Here is a 23543-nt window from a genome sequence, read left to right on the forward strand (position 1 = left end):
TGACTAAAACCAATGTGTTCTTAAAAACAAGGTTTACAGAAACTGACTTTTGGTCCGTAATTATCCATAGGCATTTTATCTGGATTTCGGGTTAATTGCGCCATAGAAACACAAGTCAGAGTTGATCAGTTTATGATCAATGCTGGACAAACACAGCTATGGTGCACCCATACCTAGCTAGCACAGAAGCTGCTTAACCTCTCAAGCAGAGCAGGAAACCTGAGCCATTCTGGGTTCCATACAAAAACAGCCTGTCTCATGAACTGGAACTAGGCCAAGTCAGCTAAAACTGAAACTAAAATGGAGCTAAGCCCTCGTGTATCCAAACTGAGTGCAAAAGTCTTTTAAATGGTTCCCCATAGTTTCCAGGAGGACTCACCTGTTCAGGACAAAGACACAGGAGCCAGAGGATGAGGTTCAGCCCTGAGATCAGGTGGTAAACCTCATCTGGGAAGATGACACTGCAGTAATAATCACAAGGCTCTGCAGAAGTCAGATCTAACATGCAAGACTTGCCATTCTCTATCAGTGCCAGGGAAGACCTGAGATCACATAAAGCCAGCATTTTGTGTTGGTACCACACTAAAACGTCTATCAGCCACGTTTTGTGTGGCACTTCCTTACCTCATTTACTCTGGATAAACAAAATACTAACTATACTGACCTGAAAAAAGTGGGTAACAATAAATATTACAAGAAGTAGCTTAAGCTTTTCAGAATACTTTAAAACACATGAAACGATGTAAGCTTTTCTTGAGTTATCACTTTAATTCCATTAATTTTTTTTGGTCTAATCTTGACAGGATACTAGTTTACACAATCATTTTTGCCAATTTCCATTTAGTTCAGATAATTAAAATGCTTAATATACAATAAAATGTTTAAAGTCTTTAGGATACAAATATTTGAAATTCTTCATTACAAAAAAAAATCTGTAGAAAGGGCTAAGACAAGGGTTCTGACTTCTGAATTTACAATTCAGGAAAAGCAAAAGAGGATTCATCAGACCCTCAAGATTACAAACTAAAGAAAGTTTTGCAGTTTCATTTTACATAATCCCTATCTAATTCCAACAACACTACACAATTCTACTAATGATTCAAGCCCTTAAACATAGAGAAGCTAATAGACATCAATAAAATCTTTGGATACTAAACAGTTTAAAGGAAAAAGGGAAGTGAGGTCACAGCCTGCATTTATTTACCTCCCTACCACAGCTACTCAAAGAACACTTTCTTCATTCTTACACCCTCAGAACAACAAGTTACCAAGCTAAATGTACCTTTAGCCACACTTTTATAACAGTGGTCAGGCCATGGCTGAAGTTCTGGGTTTCAGGCTGATTGACATGTGAGGTTCAAAAGTTTCCACTTCTCCAGCCAGTGCCCAAGCTACTCCTTGCACAGACTGCTCCAACAGCCCTGGCCCTGTCTGCCTTTATGCAGAAACGAACTAAAACCAAATAGGGCCAACAACAGAACAGAAAAGGCGAATCTGACTCTTCAGTCCAAGGGAAGGGTATTTCCTTAAAAACAACCCGAATTCTGTTTCCAACACTGTTTTGCATTAAAAATCTTTGAACAAAACGCACAAGAATAGGTCCCATAACCCTGACTCTCCTCCCCTCATTAGGCTACAAACAAGCAGAAGCTATTCTTTCACTGTTGAATCCTTGCCACTACAAGGAGGCTAGCCAAGTCCATGAAAACTCATGGACTCAGGGTTATTAAACACATAAGTAATCTCCAGCTCTTGGAATCCCTAACACTGGAACAGGCAGAAAGCTCTGAAAGCCCTCAGAGGAAGCATCATACCGATTTGTCCTGGGTTTATGCTCTTCCCTAACCCTCCGCTCTGGCTGCTGCTGGAAGCAGGGCACTAGCTTGACAGACATCCTAGTATTTTTCTGTTGCAGTTATTAATCTGTGGTTATTAATCTAACCACTAGTCCTTCTCAGATACATTTCAAGATTAATTCCTGCCACTCTGACCATCTCATGACTGATGCATCACTGAGGTGATGAATCTATCAGATGGCATTTTCTTAGGAGACTTGGAGATTTCTAGGTCAGATGATCATGATCGCTGAGTGACACAAAGGCCAGGAACTGACATTCGATTCCCTGCATTTAACTCGCATTATTGCCAAGCTTCAGAACATCCTCTCGAGATTTATCCAGGGTTTTTTTCCTAGTGTAATTTATTCAGAAACATCAAGTAACACAATGCACTACAGACACAGATAAATTATTCTGATAGTTCATATCCCTCTCCATTAAAAAAAAAAAAATGCACTCCACACAAACAGTAAACACTGCCATACTGGATGAGAGCCAAGGCCCAACTGGTCAAGAATCTTACTAACAGCAAAAACTGATAGATGGGCAAGTAGGAATTAGACATATGCCCAGTAATTTTCCCAGAAAACCATCTCAGAACCTGACAGTCAAGGTCTTCCTGAAGCACTATCTGTAATAGCTACCTGCCATCTGCCCTTTGCAAATCCATTTAAATCCATTTTGAAATAATCCTCTTTTTGAACCTTCTCTTCTCCACAACATTTTGTGGCAGTGACTTTCACAATTTTAGCAGAAGTTTTACAGGACAGTTGTGACAGATTTCGAATTAGAGAACCATTAAATCATTTCTAATTGAGAACCTTCTTAATTTCATTGTTTATTTTAAAAGTCGTTATCATATTCTCCCTCAGGGTTTTCTTGGTTTATTTTTAAATTAACTGTCCCTATAGAGAACTAGATTATTTCTCGTAACACTTTACTACCCTTTTCCTTTTTATTTATGCTATATCCTTTCTAAGACAAGGCAAACAGAACCCCACACAAAATTCAAAATACAGATACACAAGAAATATACTCAGTGTCATGTTCTGTGTTATTCTCTACTACTTTAGTAATACCTGACATTTCATTTACCCTTTTCAGTACTACAGAGTACTAACGTGACGTTTTCAGAGAACCATCAGTGACGACTCCAAAGTCTCTTTCTGGAAGAGAAATACTTCATTTGTAGCCTATCATTATATGCACACAAGCAGGATTATCCTTCTAACTCTGTTCCTCATTCATTACTGTATAATGAATGTTACCACCTATCTTTGTGCCCATTCACTTTCATCTGCTATTCTCTGCTGCTAGTTTAGTTAACTTGAAAATAAAAATAATTAAAAAAAAATAAAAATCAATCACATGCTTCTGCCCCACAGCTGCTCCCCGCCCTGATCATTCACAAATACAACCTTCTGGGAATCCAGTCCCAGTTGAAGGGACCTGTTTTAATCAATTGAAAAAAAAAAAACCTACAAAACATCCTTCCCCTTTATCTCATGGCACCATTAATTTTAACAGCCTTTGATCTAAGAACCATTATTTTCAAAAACTTCTATAATTATAACGACCTTCTGATGACTACATGTTCCCTGTTTTCAAAGAAGTCTGGAGGATCTGCGAATCCTTATTTTCCTGTCACAAAGCCAAGGTGACTTCTCTTCAAAATATCTGTTTATCTATCTACCTGTTAATTCTTCTTTAATAATAAAAAATTTCTCAAAGTTTGTACAATAAGGAAGTCAGACCTGCTCAGCTGTAGTCTCAGAGAGTACAGTTTAGCTCCTTTTAAAAAGGGCATCATATTTGCCTTTTTTTAAATTTTTGTTCTAGGAATACCCAGACGATTTAAACAAAAAGGTCACACACAACATAATGGACAGTTCAGCCATATTAAACACAAGTTCGTTAAGAAATCCTGAATAAACGTCATCTCCTATTGATCACCTGTGCCTCAACACATTAATTTAAATTCTCTTCTATTGGCACCTGAATCTTCTTATTTTTAATACAGTAAAATGAGTCATAGGAACTACTCCAAGCTCAAAGGCAGGACAGCTCTGGCTGGTTTTTTTGCTCGGAGATACGCATCTACTTTGGCATTCCACACTTATCTGGGAATATAGTCTTAGGTCTGTACTATCACCGTCTTGATCAGCAGTATTTCACAGTCAATTTGCATACCACTTGATTTAGCATCTAACTACTGAAGTGCTGCTCTGTAATGCGGCTTAATGTGCTGAAATTCTAAAAAGCTGTACACAATTCTCCCCCATCGTGTTCATCTTTTAACAAGAGTAGCAAAAATTATACAGTTAAAATAAAAATTAAAAGCAGTAATAAAGGGATGAAATAAGTTTTTAAAAAATATAAACTGCTTTCCAGCAGTTTACAGCTTCCAAATAACATTAAAGTCATTATGTTAGATGTTGAATCAGAGATTCTGTGATGTATTTTGACATTTTCAAGTACAAACTTTGTCATTATATTTTTTACATAGGAAATACTAATTTATTACCCTGATTTGGCAATTACATCATGTCCCATTAAGCTTTTAGAATTATTATATTAATATCATTCTTTAAAATTAAGTTTTCTGTCTAAATTTGTCTAGCTTCAGCTCCCTGACTTGGAATACAGATGCCTTTTTCTGCTAAATAAACAAGCTTTCTAGTTTCTGAAATCTATCCCTATATATTTATAGTCTGTGACCAAAACATCTCCTGACTTTCCTTCGGATGAAAGGTTCTTAAGAGGTTCTTAAGTTTCTCATTTTAAAGCAGGTCTTCCTGAACACAGTCTACAGTTATAATCCCTTTTCTGAACACTCCCGATTTATCAGGATCCCTTTTCAGGCCAGAATTCCAGACTGGAGACTGTACATGCCACAGACAGGATCCAGAGTTCCCTCTCTCTCCTTCTCCAAAGGGAAAGCTGACTCCCTTCCTACCTGCTACATCACACTGCATAGTCAGATACAGTTAGTTATCTAAGAAAAACAACTACAATTTACTTACTAAATTAAATTTGCTTTGAAGTAGAACTGTACACCAGAAGCACAAGCAATCTTTACTCTGCTCCCTACTCTGTTATGAAAACCAAACACTGTTGCCTGGGAGGCACATAATACAGGTTGCTCAACTAACTTCTACAAGCATCAGTCTTAGATAAACAATTTTAAATAAGCAAATATACACACTTTGAGGCAGCACTGATAAAGAGAATAAAGGAGGAGAGGCTAGAAGACTCGTCCAAAACATTCCCACGGTACGGCAGTTTCCATTAAATACCACACAAAGCAGTAGAAAGAAATTGAAGATTCCATGGTCAAAGAAAAATCCTGTACTATATCGGCATCCCATAAAATATCTGAAGTCATATTAGAAGACTGACACAACTACATAGATACTAGTCTCCAGTAACAATAGTACTAACCTCCACACAGTTTAAAAACCAATGGTAACTTAAAAAAAGGAATACTCTTAAGCTGACTACAAGGACATGAAAAAAAATTATTAAGCATTTCTATTTCACCAGTGTCCTGATAAAATTTGAACTATTGTGTCCTGACCCTTTCTTCTTTTCTATGAAAAATATGGATAAGGTGATCTGTTTTTATTTAAATCATTGCTTAAATGTATCATTTCACAAAAGAGACTTTTGCAAGGGACTAGAATATGCATTGCAAACAGTTTAATGGAGCAAAAGACTGAAAATTCATAAATGGCAAGATCAGCTTACAAGAGAGACAAAATGAGTCATAAATGTCTGTTATCTGTCTGAAGAACACGTCAGCTCAACTACATTCTAATGTGCAGCTAAACACACACAAAAAAAAAAGAGCAGCAAACGCACAACAGAAACAAGCTGTAGAGCAAGCCTGATATATTAGAGAAGTGGGTTACAGGCAGCAAGATGAAATTCAATACTGACAAAGTCACATGGAATAGCAATAAACAGCACAGAGACACCCTGAGGAATACCAGACTGGAAAACAAGTCCAGAAGTGCTTTAGTTGGTGGCAAAGATTTTTTAAAATTATAAAAGATAGACACAGAAGGGAACCCTTGCTCTACATTGACTGCAGTCCTTCAGAATGCTTTTTTGATATTAAGTCTTGTGTGTGCATGCGTGCACAAAAACCTGGTACACAGAAGGGAGCTTTAAGTCTTTCAAGAAGCGAGTGACAGAACTGTACAAGTTTTGGGATCCCTGACACTTTTTTAGGGGATAAAACCACCATATGGTCATGATAAATGAGAGGACTTTAAAAAAATGCAAGAAAAGAGGATCACAGTCCACTGAAACACGTGCCTCCTCCTACCCCACCTCCCCAAAGAAAAATGTGTAACAGTTCTTCTTAAATGCACATCAATGTGGAACAGGTGGCGTCTACCCACCAGAAGATAAGAATCAGCCATGTTGGTCAAGTGGAGATTAGAACATAACTTTAACAACTTTAGCATCTACTCTAGCAGCAGCTTCCAGTAGGTAACATTTGTAAAACATGAATGAGGTACACAGAACATACGCGGCTCAGGAGAGTCAGGAAGCACTACTGGGCTTATTGTCTTGGAGTCCGAGCAGTTCCTGGAAGAAACTCAAGCTAGTACCCAGAGGTGACCACTTGAAGTGGCCAGTGATGATCCCAAGTAAACAAAGGTATAGTTTAAAAGATACTACAGCTTTCTGAGCATATCAAAGAGTAGACAATTTTTTTTTTTTTTTTTTGGTCATGACAGACTACTTTCAGAGAGAATATTGACCTAGTTAATTCTGACCGGTATAGAAATGACTGCTGCTAATGCTACTTTGGGCAAAACCAGAGAAGGCAGGTCCTCAAACGGTATGTTTGGGATTCAGGGAAGACTCGCATGGTGGTGGTATTAACAGGAAGTCAGTACTGAATTTGGCCTCTGTATTACAGTTTTCTGAGCTTCCTTGACAGATGACACAAGGTTATCAGTCTGATGTGAAACAGGATTGCTCCTATCCGTTTTGTAAGTTATAAACTCAGGGACTGAGAGTGCTGACTTAACATGGACATGGCATCTGACAGGGTGGTTATGTCCTTCTCAAAGTCTACTGATGTATTTGATACTATTGTTGTTGTTACCTATGTCCCTGAGACCAGCGCTGCAACTACGGTGCCCTTTTAGACTTACACCTGCTAGAATTTCATTCCAGCACTTGGTTAGCAAAGCACCTGTTGCAGAAACAGTTTCAACCGATCAGAAGGATTTCTCTTATCTTCTAACTGGAGAAACCTTTAAGCGTTCCTGAAATCATATATAGAACTATGCAATTTTCACTTGAATGAAATTTGGGAAGGCACATTAGGAACAGCATTAAAGGACGTATCCTTCCTCAAGGGAGGAAAGCATCCAGTGGGCCCCATCTGTTACAGAGCCATTACATGATAAGCAAAGTGTGAATGATGTGGTTGTACTAATAAACAAGGATGAGGCACTTCATTTCAATTGCACATGAGATGCACCACATGAAGAGGCAGATGTTTTCCTGACATTTTAATCTTTTATGGATCTGCCAAAGTAACACAAAAAATGACTGTACTGGAAATGCTTCACAATATGCTTGTGCTTGAAGTTCAGCAAACAGTAGCATGTCAAACTTTAGTTCGAACTCACTCCCAGGGAGAGTAGTGAAAGACACATTCTTCTCTCAGACTGTCACGCTGCTGCGATGGCAAAACTTGTGTGCATAGCCCAAACAGGTAGGCTTAGTCAAAAAGAGTTCATGTCTTGCAAAGACATCTTTTATAAAGGGATGTACAGATACACACATCTGGCATTTTACAACAGCTCCAGAATGCATGCTTGCTTCCATGCACTGAAATACTTGGGAGGTTGACTCAGCATCAAGGTGTAAGCAACAACAATACACGGTACTATGTCGGTCTCAAAATGTATCAGTAGAATAAAGAAAACTGGTCTCAAGAGATGGTAGAATAATATATATGAAACAGGAATCACTGGTTATTATGTGACAATAAAAATCACACTGTGAAATTCAGATAAGGATAGGGAAGGAATAGAGAAATACAAATTACCTATCAGGGACTAGGAGTTTACTTAACACTGATTCGTTTACACAGGGTAGGACCACTTCTGAGAACTAGAAAAAATTCTGACAAAGATAAAATGATTCAAACATTCATACAGAAAACTAAACCATAGAAAATGCTTTTGGGGGGGTGGGGGGGGGAGAAAAAGAAAAAAAAGAGAGAGCTCAAGAGCCTACTTGCTTCACTGAAAATTTTAGTAAGTAATTGTTATTCACAAATTCAACTACGTCCTCTGTTTTGGAGTACAGGGGAAAGCACTGGCCCCAACAGAGGTTCTAGAAAAAAGAACCAAATTCTTCTCAAAATGACTGCATAGCTAGTGTGCACATAAAGATTTCAATTTATCTTGTTTAACAAGACAACAGTTTCTCTCCTTGAGTTACTGTAAATCCCAGAAAGCCTGTGGACACAAATTCTACCAAGACTGAGCTGGGTATAAACTAAAAGTCTCTTAAGTTGCACAACACATGATATCATGTCAGCTCTCAAACATGGATGCAGATCATTCTAAAAGACAAAGCCATGTTTTCTAAAAACATCTAAGACATTTCTGTTGCATTAGCTTCTTCAAACTAAAAGAAACATCCTGCACATCCTTAATCATAATTGAGAGTGCTCTTGATGTTGTAGACTAAAATAGAAGAACAGGAAGAAGATGGTGTTCACTTTAGATTCAGTGGTTCTGTCAGACAGGCATTTACTTAATAATTGTATTAACTGAAACATATACAGCAGCTTTGGCAGCAAAACAGAAATGCTATACCGCAGGAGCTGTGCTAGAGCTATTTAGTAAGCTGACAGCTGGTGAAAGACAGATTGGCCTGTATCTGACTTTCAAAACACTTTGTCAATCAATACAAGCCTCAACTGAGAGGGCAACTATCACAATATAAAATAAATCAGCAAAGTTATGTAACAGACCTGAAGAGTCCTACCTGTTTCACAGGCTTCCACGCACTTGGCTTCATACGGTACGACCCTGTTAGCCCACCTGAGTTATTAACTGGAGCTGCAGACAATGGATTAAGAGGGGATCCAGTGCCTGCCTTGCCTGAAGGTTCAGAGTCTTGGGCACAATGTAGACAGAAAGCCCCTCCAGTAGCAGCAGAACTCCAAAAGCAAAACATTCTGTGTCCCCTTCTCCTTTGCTTACCAGATTTATGACTCATTCTGGAGAAAGTAATTTTCTTGAGATAGAATGGAACAGAAATATGAAGAAATTCTGTTATCAACTCTGAGTGAGACAGAACAACAGCTGTGAGAGAAAGTGGAACCTAAAACTCTCTGGCAGCAAGCAGTGCCTGTAGGTAGCTGGAGCACTGGTTCAGTTCTTATCATCACTGCCGTGCTGCAAGTGATTAACTGAAGTAAACACACTGCACATGCCAACATTACAGCCACACACATGAGTTTGGGAAGGAAGCAGCACACCCCCATTACTCCACAGGCCTACTGGCTGACTTCGTAAGAGGAAACAATTGGCTACAGCAGGGAATCAGCGTGATGCTAACACAATCTACATGACAGTACATGATTCGTGATATATATTCTTAGGATTTGTTAATTTTAATATGGTTTTAGAACTGCATATCTCTTTAAAATGTCAAGCCAACTTCATAATCTTGAGAAGTTTCCATCTCTACTGTACACAGTTAGAAAGTGTTTACAAAATGAACCAAAGGTTCCAGAGACAGTCCCTTAATGCTTGAGTTTAAACTGTCAAGAATTTCCTATTTCTTATCTATTGGTTAGAACACATACTAAGGCATTCCTCTTACAGAATAAATTCATACCATTTTTATCTCTGCTATCATGCCCTCTTATGGAAAACACAACCAGTGGCAGAACTAAACTTTGCAAAATAAATTCATACTGTTATAAATGTGTGAAATTACATAGCTAAAAATCAAGAATAAGAAGGAAACTTAGTACAGTAGAACTCATGTTTACATTTCAGAAGGTGCTTTCTTATAGTTAAAATCATCCAAAGCAAATACTATTTAAAGCTGCTTTCTCATGTGTTCATCACAATGTTAGCAGCAACAATTTCCAGGCAACATATGCTTAAAGTTTAAACTCAGGGAAAAGTCTGTATTAAAAAAAAAAAAAAAAAAATCTAACAATGACAACAGTTCTTCTATGAACTCATATAAACTTCCCTACAGTTACTCCTGTAACTCCTTTCTTTACTGTATCATGTCTTTAAATTAAAAAAAATGTATTGAATAAAACAAATCACTTTATGCAATGGCTGGCATAATGAAGTCCCGGGTTCACCTGTAAACTTGAGGGGATGCTAAAAGTGTCACACATCCACACCACAGTTTAACATTGTTCATAAAACATATCACCTACTGTGACACATCCTGATATGCCTAAGATATTTAATAGTTAAACTGCTATCAAATCGTCTGAACTTTTAGTTGCAGTATCTTCCTGCTGCAAGTTCCACGTTTAATTCCACATCTTGTATTAAGGCCTCCCCCCCCCCTTTTTTTTTTGCTTTTCAACTTCTGCTTGTTTAAGCCTCCACATACTACATCAGAACTATTTTATCTTTTCTTATCTCACATATTTTTAGCATGTGCATTAGTAGTGTTATGATCTGTATGTCTAAAATATATAAATACTTAAATATATCAAAATTATAGGAAGGATGGTAAATATTGCTGTAAAAAATCAATTTTTGCAATACCTGAACTGTATGAAGTACAATAAAAGAGGGGTTAGGGTAGAGACCTGGGGTTTTTTTAATCATTATCTTTTAAATACACTTTACAACACCTCTATGTTGTTGTCTGATTACATATAGCATTTCATACATGTTAGAACTATGTTCATAATATTTCAATTAATTTGAAAGCAATATTCTAGAAGTAATGACATACACTAAAACTTTCATCAAGATCTTAAAAGGAAGAGATACAAAGACATGAAGTGACTGGGCTCAAACAACTCAGAAGCAGTTGATGAGCTCTGAAATTTAAAGTTTTTGAAATGGATAAGTGGAGTTAGGAGGGGTTTTCTGCCTCCCTCCCTCTTTTTTCGCCCCTGTTTCCTAAAACATGTCCTAAAAAAAAAAAGTATAAATTAGCACAGCATATTCAAAGAGCTAAACAATTTTTCAGTATCAAATGCCGGAAGCATATTATCCTGTGTTACAGGATAAGAACAGCCTAAATGCATTGCTGTTACAACCAGTGTAATACCATGTGAGTTTCAGACAAATCACAGTTTCTGAATTCGTAGCACAACATGGGCCAAATACTACTAACAGTTAAAATGCATTCTGACATGATAGCTGTATTCACTGTCAAGAATAGGTGCTTCTCAGAGCTCTGGAAAGACTTTGGAGGAGAGAACTGCCCTGGATACAGTTATCTTTGTTGATGCAATATGCATATCTCTTGTTAGGACAGCATTTCAAATTACCCAGTATTTTTCATTTGCATAACCATATATTTACTAAGCTCATGGCTTAGTTATTCACCCTTGTGACAGCATCAATTTGTTGTATGTTTTTTTTATCCTTATCTTCCATTTTATGCCACAGATTTGGCTTTTATTACAGAAACTAATAAATTTGCTGACAAAAATTGGAAGACCAGCTTCTAATCAAATTCCCTAATTCTTCTAATTGAATAACTAACTCCTCATCACAGGGAATGCAGAAGGAAGAAGGAAGAAACAATAAAGGCCTCAAATGCTTGAGCATGTTAAAATCAGCCTCCCCGGACTCATAAAGGAGACTGGTGTGGTTAGTGGGGCAGGAAGGCACTGCTACCCCTACAACAGTTCACCACTGCAAATGAACAGCTATTAACACAGTGGGAAGTACTGCTGCTCTATGGACAGACTGCAATGTCTGATCACTGAACTCCTTGTTACTACAGTAATGCGAAGTCTACAAATCACTACAACCACCTCAAGTTCCATGCAAAGCACCCTGGAGACCTTGGCTAGGGCAGGACACAAGCAGACAGTCAGAATGACCACTTTACTGTCTTTGTATCTGTTCATACCATCTCTTTCCACTGCTGCCTTTTTCCTGTGAGAGATGGGTGATGTGAATCTTCTAACAACATTAAAAAGGGGCAACACTAGTAAATAAGGCACGTTTAATGTTTGAAAATGGATTGGTAGTCTTCAGGGTGCTGTGGCTTTTTACAGTAGCCTTTCACTCCTGATTAGTCCTCCATGCCACAATGCATTTGTGCACGCATGCATTCTTTTGGGCATAAACCTAGCAATAACTACAGCAAAAAGCAGCGCTACCATATCCATCACCAACTTCTTCCTTGCTTCTTTAGGGTACAAAACCCCCTACTCAAAAAATACCCTACCCCAAAATCCAAAGTCCCTTCTTTAGCACAAGTCCTCTTACCACCTTGCTGGGGAGAAGGTGACCTGTTGCAAGCCCCAGAGAAGGACAGGGGCATGCAGCCAGTCTCCAGGAGTCATTTCCCTTTCACTGGTAATGAAGGGAACTAAGCAAGTATCACCATTCCACGCCATCCCACCCCATCCAAGAAAGCCAAGCAAATGAAGGGACAGCTAAAAATGGGTGCTATGTAGCAGATTCACAAGGGAAGCAGACCAGTACTTTAAAAACCATCAGTTTGATTTTGTATATGTTAAAAATCATGATGTTTAAAATCAGAACAATAAAACTAAAAAGCCCATCTCCACAAGTAGAATTTCAACAGACAAGGTTGGAGGAGAAGCACATCACATCTAATTATTTATTTTGACTCTGCAAATGTGATTACATTCAAGCGATGGGAATGTATCTTAAATGAACAAATGAAAGTCGTCAATTCTCAGAATACTACATCACAGAACAAAAAGTGAAGAGAACTGAAAAACAAAATTGCACCACAATGAGCAATCTCCAAATGTCTTTTTCCCTCCCTGAGGCTAGAACAGCTGCAATGGGTGGATAAGGCATGAGGATAGTACAGCATCTTTCCAGAGGAAGAGGCTTCAACAAGCTCTTATGTTTTCAGCGCATAACTTCTGAATATGCTCATTAAGTTTTTTTTACAACCACTTCAAAATATTTTATGTTTTTTTCCCCTCCTTCTGGCCATGAACATGTATAAGCAGTTCTTTTTAACAGAAGAACTGTCAGAATTATGAAAAAAATTTGGCAGCCTTTCACAGAGGTAAGCTATCTTTTTCATAGCAGAAAAATAGAACAAACACTGGGATATTCACAGAATCACAGCTTCAGTTTGAAGGGATCTCAGGATCTTTATCTGGTCCAACCCACACCTCAAAGCAGAGACTATTCAGTATTTTATTTATCAGCAAATTTCTAGTCCTGACTAGTCAGTCCAACTGCAAGTTTCATGCATTCCAACATTACTTGTTCAAGCATTAAACAAGAGCAATCATAATATTTATTCAAAAGGTTAATCCTGTATATTTGACTTTTAAAAAAGTAACAGTACTTAAAAGCTATCATGTCTACCTAATGCATCACTTAAGAGTTATGTAATGACCCATTACAGAAACTACAGGATCCCTGACATTCACGTGCATTTGCAACAAGTAAGTGAAAATCCCCCTCTAAGATCTCCTATTATTTACTCTAAATTCACAAGCAAAAAACAGGTAACAATAAGCAGACTTCAGAGGAAGTGCCAGTTTATCACCTTTGAAACAATTACCAACAGATACAAATTATCTTTATAATATTACAGTGTCCAAGGGTAACAAATTTCTCCTTTTTTTACAAGTTATTGTAGTACTTCAGGTTAAATGACATCTTGACTAAAGCTGAATTTAGCTTGATAATAAGCAAAACAAATCTAATCCACATCTTTAAATACTGCTGACATCTCAGCATTGTTCCATAGATCTTTCTTTGTCATATTATCCAAAGAGATACTCATTTCCTAACGTCAATAAGTTTAAACTTCTCTCAACATCAACCTTAAGAATTCATCCCAAATCCACACACTTAAAATTTGGCTTGCCTCCTTTTACCTGACTTTCAATGATGATTAATAAAAACATCACGTAGAGCAGATTCACAGTGAAGCTGAAAAATGTCATGTTTTTCTTACTGACTGCACTATTAAATGTATATTCTGCATGTAAGGAAGGCATTCCTTAATCTTATTTATGGATTATTAGCAGCCAAAAAACCCAGAAAACTGATACAGACTAGAATTTGTTGTGTTACATATAATTAAGACTTTAAATTATTTAATCCTTTAAATACAATTCCTCAACCAGGAAATATGTAGTCTTTATTTGACTTGTCATCTTACTACAGCTACAGAATTGGTATTTCTTAACTACATTATTCCCCTCCAGAGCTAGGCAGTAGAATGCAAACTACATTTTTCAGTACGTCACTATTTCATTAAAATATCTCATATTTAAACTTGTTGGAGGCTCATCACTTGCAAAATAACTTAAATAAAAATCAGACCTCGTTTAGTGTTTCCATTTTCATGCTTTAATGCTAAAAATTATACAGAGCTCTGTAAAATATGAAAATGAAAGCAGACAGAAAACACCATTCATAAATCAGAGATCATATGAAAGTATGCATATATAAATAATTGCTATTTCTGACTAGCAAATAACCAGAAAACATGCAGACACAATAATTTCAACAAGTGGCATATTACCTGGGTGGAGCTGGCAGCAACAGAAATGCAGTCAATGAAACCATGTCTCCGAGTGAAAAATGCAACTAGCTGCTGCCAACGGGAAGGCTCATTCCGTAACTCATCTGTTGAGCCTTTCTTTGCCCACTGCTTGTGCTTTGGGCCTACAGAACTGTGGCTTGAGCTAGTGTTGCCTCGATTGGCGCGAGAATAGAGGAGTGTGTTATTTCCGAAAATGTAATTCATCTCTGCAGCTCTGCAGGTGGTTGCCAGGCAGTCTTACTTCCCCTACCAGCTGCTGAGTGGTGAATGAGCAGGAAAAAAAAAAAAAAAAAAAAAAAAAATGCAGATAGAATTACAGCAGCATCATTTACAAACCAGGAAAACAAAATTCTTGATAGCTGATACTATTTTTCTTCCAAGCTTTTCCACACCCTACATCCCTTCTCTACCTGCGATTACAACGATGAGCATAATCTTGAGCAATTAAAAAAAAAAAAAAAAACCCAAGAAGCAAATGTTTTTCTTATTTTTCCTTTTTCAGAACCCACAGGATCGAAAGCTTGTTTTCTCTTCCTAGCTGACAACAGATATTTAAGAGAAACTGGGTAGCAGGTACAGTACAATGTTACAAATTCACAGCTATGAGGACGGTGGTGGATGATAACAGCTACTGGGTGGAGAAAGCATGGATCAAAAATAACCAAGTTTCAATCACTGCTTGTAGTAAGATCCAATAGCATCTTTTCACTTCCTTGCTTGCATAAATTATAAACCTGAACCAAAAAAACAGGGAGCATGCAGCGTAACTGCACTTTTTCACTGATTCTGTCTTTCCAAAAACGTTCCACAGAGCAAAAAGACCTTAACACCATGTTCAGAAAAAATATTCAAGAAAATTTTTCACCGGTTTCTTCTTCTTTTTCCTCCTTCCTTAGTGCCTAAAACAACTACAGAGGGAAGAAATCATAGTGCCACAAAACAGTCATTTTGTGTTGCATATCAATGGATGCCTAGTGGGGTTGTTTTGCTGTGTTTTTTTTTCAATCAGCAGGAAGATTAGCGATATTAAGATTAAACACTGAAAATCAACACTCTGTTGTTGTTATTCTATGATGTGTCATGATCATAACACCTATTTCCAAAATACTGTGACTACTGTAAGCATAATACAAAAAACAATAAGTATATATATATTTTTGACCCAACATTATTTCTCAAAAGTACAAGAATTGGAAAAAATGAAAAATTCTTATTATGCACCAATGAATTTTCAGTAACATTACTTTGATTTCCAATGCAAATCAGAAGAGTATTACTGCTATAGGTGTGCATTTTCTCTGCTTTCTTCACAGTAAAAAAGAATTCACACAGTAATTATCTAAAAGATTATATGGAATTCAAGTTACCTTACAGAACTCACCATTCAAATTTTTATAGCCAACTATTTAAAAAAAAAATCCTCCAGCTCACAAAGAGATTACTTAGGAAATCCGCTAAGTGTCAAGGCTTTCAGTACAAGCTTGCCTCCAGAAATCCAACACAAAGTTATTAAAACTGTTTGTGTTATATTTCTATACAACATGTTCTAACGGTCATAATCATAACACCAGGGCAAACATTTTCAAGAAGAAGAAAACTCTCCATACGATGAACAAAGGCAGAAAAGTTCCTTACAACACTGCCACAACTTACAACAACATGATTCTACAAATCCACTGATTCATGACATGCATTTTAGTGGGGATTACCAAATTCCCCCATATACTTTTTTTGGTGCAATATACTCTTCCACTTAAATTCTTACTGACATCTATCCTATTCTGTGTAACAAATTTTTCCTGACAGCTTACATTACAAGCAGAAATAATAAGTACATTAATTTAAAGCTGTGGTAATAAGATCAATGCACTATTTACTTCTAGTCACTAGTACAGCTCAATAACATATCACATACAAATATTCTGAGTATTCTAATAAAATCTTTCAGATAGATTTTATTAATATTCATAAAATACAATGGCTTATCAGTGTAAGTCATACGAAACTCGGTCTGACTTCTGCAGTGTCCTCAAAGCTATGTTCGTAAGGTAGATAATAGAGGTAAAAAAATGCCTGAGACATAGTAGATGCAATGATCATTTTTAAATGGACAAGCTTTTTGTAATGTAAATTCTTTTCATGGGAGATTGCAGCCCTACCTTTTTCCAGACTCAAAGAAAATACCTAGTCTGAAAAATGCCTATGAATTTATTACTGGAGAAATTTCTTAATCCCTGGCTATGACTGAATATGTTTAGAACAAACTACAAATTACATGCTTTGAATTCTGAGTCTTTTTATAAAGAGTCAAAGTATTTTTTACGTTTTTCTTCATATGGCCTTGAATGTCGACACTGCTGTACATTTTTAAAAGATCTCAGAGCACAAGAATATTAGTATAACTTTCAAAAAAACATCTTTAGGACTTCATCTCCCCCCCCCCCCCCCCCCCCCCGGCTCCACAGTCACATGGGAGAGTATTGTTTGAAATTCTGAAAGGAAACACCACAATGCATGGACAAGCAACGTACCAAGTACCTATTTTTCTTGCTGTTATATCAATCTGTCTGAAGATGAGACAGGTTTGCTGTGTTTTAGGGCAGTTTCTTTCAAGGATGATTCCCACCCAGCTAACGATCAACTGTGGCATCACTGACAAAGAGACTTTAGAAATAAGCACTTCAGGAAAGGCTCGTATAGAGAAAAAAAAAAATTCCTGAAAGTGAAGCTATGATTATCTAATTTCAATGGAGACAGAGATTCAGAAAAGTACTTCAGGAAGAGGTTATGCAATCACGCTGGTGACACAAGACAGCAATCTGTGTCACCTACACTCCATATGGATGTTAATGATATTGAGCAAGATTTGCTGATGCCTAAGAAGATACAGTTGCAGTTATTTGTAGAAGGAGCCTGTACTGTGGTGATGAGACAAATCCTGATTTTTACAAGCTAAAAAGCAACCTGAAGGTAAAGGCACGGCACAACTCTAGATATGGTACAACATCAGGATAATGCAAAGGAGTCCAGACTAGAAGAATGGTCGCTTGCACAGTTGAAAAAAACAACGGGTGGGAGTGAAAACACCACCCACCTGGTTTCGGTCAAAGGGCATTTCAACAGAGGGTCAAACACCTACAAGTAGAAATCAGAGAAAGTGCTATTTGGACAGAAAAAGAGGTATCCAGAGAAAGCAGACAATCTAAGAATCATCAACACAGAGGTAGTAGCTGAAATTGCATCTGTGAATGACTGCCTCCAGAGTCAGGAAGTAGAACGGGGAATCTCAGGAAGTCCTAAAGGGAGCTGAGAGCTTCCATCATCCCTTTTTCATATTCTGGATATTGAACTGCTGGGGATAAAATTTAAAAACAAGAAAAAAAAACACCACAAAAAAACCACACACACAACACAAAAAAACCAAACAACAACAAACAAAACCAAACACCACAACAAAACAAAAAAGCCCCTATTTACTGTGAGGCAAGAATTGAGAATTTCCAGATTAAAAAAAAAAAACCCAGCACATAATTAAGATTTCTACATCAGTACACATACCTTTCTACAGCTTAATAAATTTATCGCAAGATACATCTGCGTTTGTAGTGGATGCAGAGTAACGTTATTTGTTCTGCGGCCAATTAACAAGATACAGTAATCACAGGGGTTACTGAATTTAAAAATTAACATCAAATACTTGGAATAAAGTTCTTCTGACTTTGTACCTGAGCCAATTCTTATTATCAGCTTGCTGGGACAAGTTAAAACACAACATAATGCCACATTTTAATCTCCAAGATAAAGTTTTCCTAGACATACCTTTACAAGGAGCATGCATACCGCAAAGTTAAAAATGCACAGCAACAAAAACTGTTTGTATATGCAAACAGCAATTGTATCTCAATTATCCTTTTTAAACAATAACAACAAAACCCCTGAAGCATTTGAAAAGAAATACTAGTTTTATTACCATCCTGCTAAACAGAATATTGGCTAAAATAAGCACAGACTCTAAAGGAATAAACTGATATACTTAATAGAGAAAATTCCAGAACCACCTAAAACAATGGCAGGGACTTACTTTATGTTCAGTATCACTTAGGTTTTTACCAGAGAGAGAGAGAGAGAGAGAGAGAGAGAGAGAGAGAGAGAGAGAGAGAGAAGAAACGTGCAGAACTCAATTTAAATACTCAGACTATGCAACTTTAACCATCCAGGCAGGGGAACAAAAGACACCACTGAAAACGCAAATATAAATTAATGTTTACTTTTTACACTTTTCAGAATTCTATGTTTAATAAATTTTTATTGGCATAACAAATTTAAGTCTCATTAACAAGCACATGCAATATTCTAAGCCAAAGCCCAGGAGTACACTACTCAAATTGGATACTGTGGTAAAAGAAATTGTTAACCCTTTCTGCTAAAATACATTAGAAAGCCTATCTTATCTTTTAGTTGAAAGACAGGACTGAAAGGATAGCCCTTGATCAAGTGTGATTTACATAGTCAATAAAAAGTAGATATTTTACCACTGAAACGACCTTGTAAGTAAACACCCCAGCACAATTATTCTATAATGAAACATTTTAGTATAAATATTGAATATAAAAGATTACTACATTATTACTCATACTACACCCCAGACAACCTACCGATCTGTGCAGATTCAACTGCCTGGTCTTCCGTAACCTGTTCATGAATCTCCTGCCCATTTTCTTGGCACGCCAGACTGATAAAAACATCCTGTGTTTAATGCAAGTTTCTTGAGGCTTTCTTCAGTCATCAAAATGAACCCAACTGCACTGAGAGCTCAGGGGAAATCTCAGGCGAAAAGAGTATAACCAGTTATTAAGAAGACTTGATGTTGATTACTGTATCTTAGGTTGTTCTAATGTTTGGATTAATCCACGGTCCATCTGTTACAGTTTTTCTTTCTTGTCTCTGTTGACAAGAATTTGTTGAGGAGATCCATACTGAGAAAGGGGCAGATTTGGTCAACTGCTTCTTACTACAAGACACAAACTGACACCTTTGCACATATTTGTATATTCTTCAATTACAGGAAGTTTAAAAGTAGTAACCTATCAAGAACTTGGGCAAGGCATTTTAACTAAAGGTTGTAGAGCACCTCCTCTCAAGAGTGACCACCGAAGTATGATGCTAGTATAAAAATGACTATTTCTGAGGGTATGTTCAAGTTTTTCTTTATAATTTCCACTATTCTAGGTATGTTCCTAACTCCAGAAGTAGTGTCTTCCTGCTGAAGATGTCATAAAGCTTTAGAGAGGTCTCCATTTAGAAAAACGTAACAGATTGCAACTCTCTCACAATCATAACCAATCTTGCAAATTACATGTCAACCAATCTTTAATTTCTAAATGGAAACAGCATCTTCATCTTCACGGTAATCTTGCCTACCTGCTCAGACAGGAGCAGGATTCAGGAAATAATATAAGCAAGACAATGTACTAGGGCAAATAGGAAGTTACAATTACTTTGACTGTTGGCTAACCTTGAACGTGCATAGTTCAAATCATGAAGACCATCAGTTCTTTCTGAGAGCAGAAAAACTCTCCAAATGAACAGAGAAGTCTATTTTAACAGAAGCCCCACAAGCTCTAAAAGACTTCTGGGCAAGCACTTGAGGGAACAGGGGGGATTGGAGGGAAGACACATCAGGAGACAAAGAGAAGGGAACCTATTAAGTTTATCAGCACAAGATTCAGGTTCACAGGGAAAGAAGGTTGTCCTGCATTAAAGGAAGCATGTGTGTACATGCACATTTATATAAGCAGTTATTTCCCATACAGATTAATGGGAAGGAGTTAAATAGAGGTGCTTGCTTCCAGTTGAAGAAAAAGGGCAGAAGAGACAAGCAATGTATGCTGTAACACCTTTATTGGTGTAGCCAGAAATCAAAGGACTATCAGCAGCTGAAAGATTATTCTAAAGTCAGAGGCTGACTGTAGATTGCTGTGTTTAGGGGCTATAAGACAACTATCACCTGCTAATTTATATTTCTGAATATAAATTTATATTTCTGAAATAACCATTCCCTAGTCATTTTCATAATTTTAGTACCTCAACCTTACTGAATGTAGTTTTATTGATATTTTCCTGACTCAGCTCTTTCCCAAACTGAGGAGTCAACTGATTCATCTTTCATTGTACAGTAGCTGCCCTCTGCCTCTGACCACTCTTACTCCTCTTCTATGAACCATTTCTAGATTGATATGCCTTCTTCATCAAGATAAGGAACAGTGCAGATTTCTAGAGTGATAAAATAATGCAGTTTTATTCCCATTTGCTTCTCCAGATATTCCTTGTATTCCATTTGCCTTTTTGACTGTAACTTGAGTACTGAGATGATTATTCCATTAATCTGTTATAATGCTGTGCTCTCATTCCTCTGAGATGATGCAATGAGAACACAAGTTCTTCCGAGATCCTTCTGGTAACCTCCATCCATCACGATTACTGATCTTCTTTCTTCCCCTTCACTTTCCTTTTCTTGGTGGTTTGTTTTTTTTTTTTAACAATTAAGTCTCAAGATTTTTTTTTTCCCTTATTCCATTACAGCTTAAATTTCTCTGTAAGCTTTTTTGAGGAATTCTATTGTGTGCATCTAAAAAAAACCTAGAAACCTACATCAACAAAATGATCTTTATGCACATGCTCTAAGAGATTTGTGTGGCAGACCTTTCACAATGCTTTCCTTACTTTCTCATCTGTAATTTCTCCACATACTCATTGATTCTGGTCTTTAGAATAGTTCACCGCGTTGTGCCAGTACAGAAATGAGATTGAGTTCTCATTTCTCCTCTCCCTTCTGGATGTTATTTTAAGAATGAGTACCACCTTGCCTATTTCATTCGTGTGATACCACAGTCAGTTTAAGTAGACTGTTATACAGCATTGCAGCACTAATAGATAAGCAGTTTCATATCAGAGTTAATTTAAAACCATTAAGCTTAAGTACCATTAGGTCCTGCAGATACTTTTCCAAAGATGTCTAAACATGTGAAAAAAAGCAGGCATAACTAAGCGGGCACAAGACATTTATTTCACAGAGTAAAACTACAGTGCATGTAGTCAACTGGATTGCTGTACTAGGATTACAAAGCCCATCACGTACAAGGTTTGGGTACCACTGATATATGCTATTAGAAACTTTTTTGAAACTATGTGTAAACTACATTAAGTATGGGGTATCTGGCACAACAACAGGGGCCACTACTTCTAAGCAAGAGGAAAGGTAAGGCTAAAGAGCATAGTTCCTACCCACCAAGCACATAATCACAGCACTAGGTCAAATAAAATGCCCAACTAACCTACTGCCTGTCTCAGTAGGTAATAGTGTAAGCACAGATTAATCCTTCCCTCCCCACTATACCATCCCAAGCTCCAACAGTTCAGAGATTCATAGAGCCAAAGAAGGTAAACTCTGTTTTACTGTTTTTATTCTGATAAAGGACTACTTTCACTCTAATGCAAACTGAGCCTGAATAAGTTTAATTTCTCCCAGATCTGACACTGCTAGGTAAACACAGATAAAGCAGAGGGGCACTGACACGGGGCAAAGTTACTGCTTCAAAGGTATTCAACACATTATGAGATTAGTTTCGGACCCAGCACCAGACGCGTCACTTGGGCAAAAAGAGTCTTGTAGTTAAAATTTGGGGGTAAAACTTTCATCTTTTTTGAATAGGGAACAGTATTTCACCTTAGTTTGAAATAATTCACTGTTCAAAGACAGGAAAACAGTAACTCATTTGCATTTAATGTCATAATATTATGAAGTCATGGTTTTCTTCACTAAGTTTATATAACCACAAAAGACTCCACCACTGTGCTTTAAATCGGCAAGCAGCATTAATCCACATGTCTAAAACATTTTTAAAAAAGATCTTTTGTATAGGGAAGTAGGGTTTTTTACTGCATTATCTGAAGCTGAAGTACTCTAGCACAATATAACAGCACTCAGCCGGAATGACAGGTCTTTGCATGAGATCAAGCAGCCAGCAATGAAAAAGGCCAATCACTGCGCTGCCTGATCTGCTCAGTATTGTCTTTTCCCAGCATCACTTGTACAGAGATGATCATTTCTGTGAACACATGAGAACAGTAAAGTAGCCAACTGTGTTGCATGAAATACGTACAAGAGTCCATAATTATGTAACCATAAGTGAAAGATTAACATACTTCCCCCCTACTCCCCCCAACCTATTTCTCACAATTCCTGGATTGTTCTGCTACTTCACTGATGATTGCACAAAGCTAAAGATGCCAAATATTCAACCAGTAGAATACCTGTAGTTCCTTACGGCTGTGCTATTCAGTTAGTAATTAAAATTTTACTATTAGCATGAATAAGCAATTTTAGATACCTTACTAGACTAATAAAGTTAGTAAAATGTTCCAACTTTATATTCAGCTGTAAATGCCTGCTATGTGTGTAAGGAACAAATCAAGTGCAAGCATCTTTCTCACACCCTTCGAAGATTGGTGTTATGGTGAAAATCTCCAGAGATAGATCAGCAAAAAAAAAGATTTGGTTTAAAAAAAAAACAAAAAAAACCCCCAAAAACCACAAAACCAAAAAAACCCCAAAACCTGAAGAGACTCTTCTGAATCAGTAAGTCTAGCTTCTTGTTACTGCAGGCAGCCACACCATAATATCATTTATAAACTTATCAAATACTTGGAAAACTCTCTAAGAACAGCCTTGTGTAAATTTAGAATAGGAATTATGGATATAATGGAACTGCGATGAATATTGTAATATTAAGAATTTACTGCAGAGCAGGATAAAGATTAACATTTATCACACTAGTCATTGTGTATCTTTCCAGTACAAGATGTATTTAGTAGTTTACAAATTATTGCATGTTTTCTTTGGAGCTTCTGTATTACCAGTGAAATAGCAGCCCCAAGTACCAACATATA

The 23543-nt window shown here is 37.1% G+C and overlaps 1 protein-coding gene across 18 annotated transcripts in view; it reads right to left on the reverse strand.

Moving 5' to 3' along the window:
* Window positions 1–23543, reverse strand: part of DLG1 (discs large MAGUK scaffold protein 1) — a 168142-nt gene that overhangs the window by 81799 nt on the left and 62800 nt on the right. For 4 of the 18 annotated variants that reach the window (XM_050902184.1, XM_050902185.1, XM_050902182.1 and 1 more), the window contains exon 1: window positions 14574–14843. The exons of the other annotated variants lie outside the window; for them this stretch is intronic. In XM_050902184.1, coding sequence (XP_050758141.1) covers window positions 14574–14798 — 225 coding nt within the window. In that variant the 5' untranslated portion in view covers window positions 14799–14843. Of the gene's footprint in view, window positions 1–14573; window positions 14844–23543 lie in introns of those variants that run through there. 18 annotated transcript variants of the gene reach the window in all.

Source organism: Gymnogyps californianus, chromosome 10, assembly GCF_018139145.2.
Source record: "Gymnogyps californianus isolate 813 chromosome 10, ASM1813914v2, whole genome shotgun sequence".
In the NCBI taxonomy this organism is placed as follows: domain Eukaryota; kingdom Metazoa; phylum Chordata; class Aves; order Accipitriformes; family Cathartidae; genus Gymnogyps; species Gymnogyps californianus.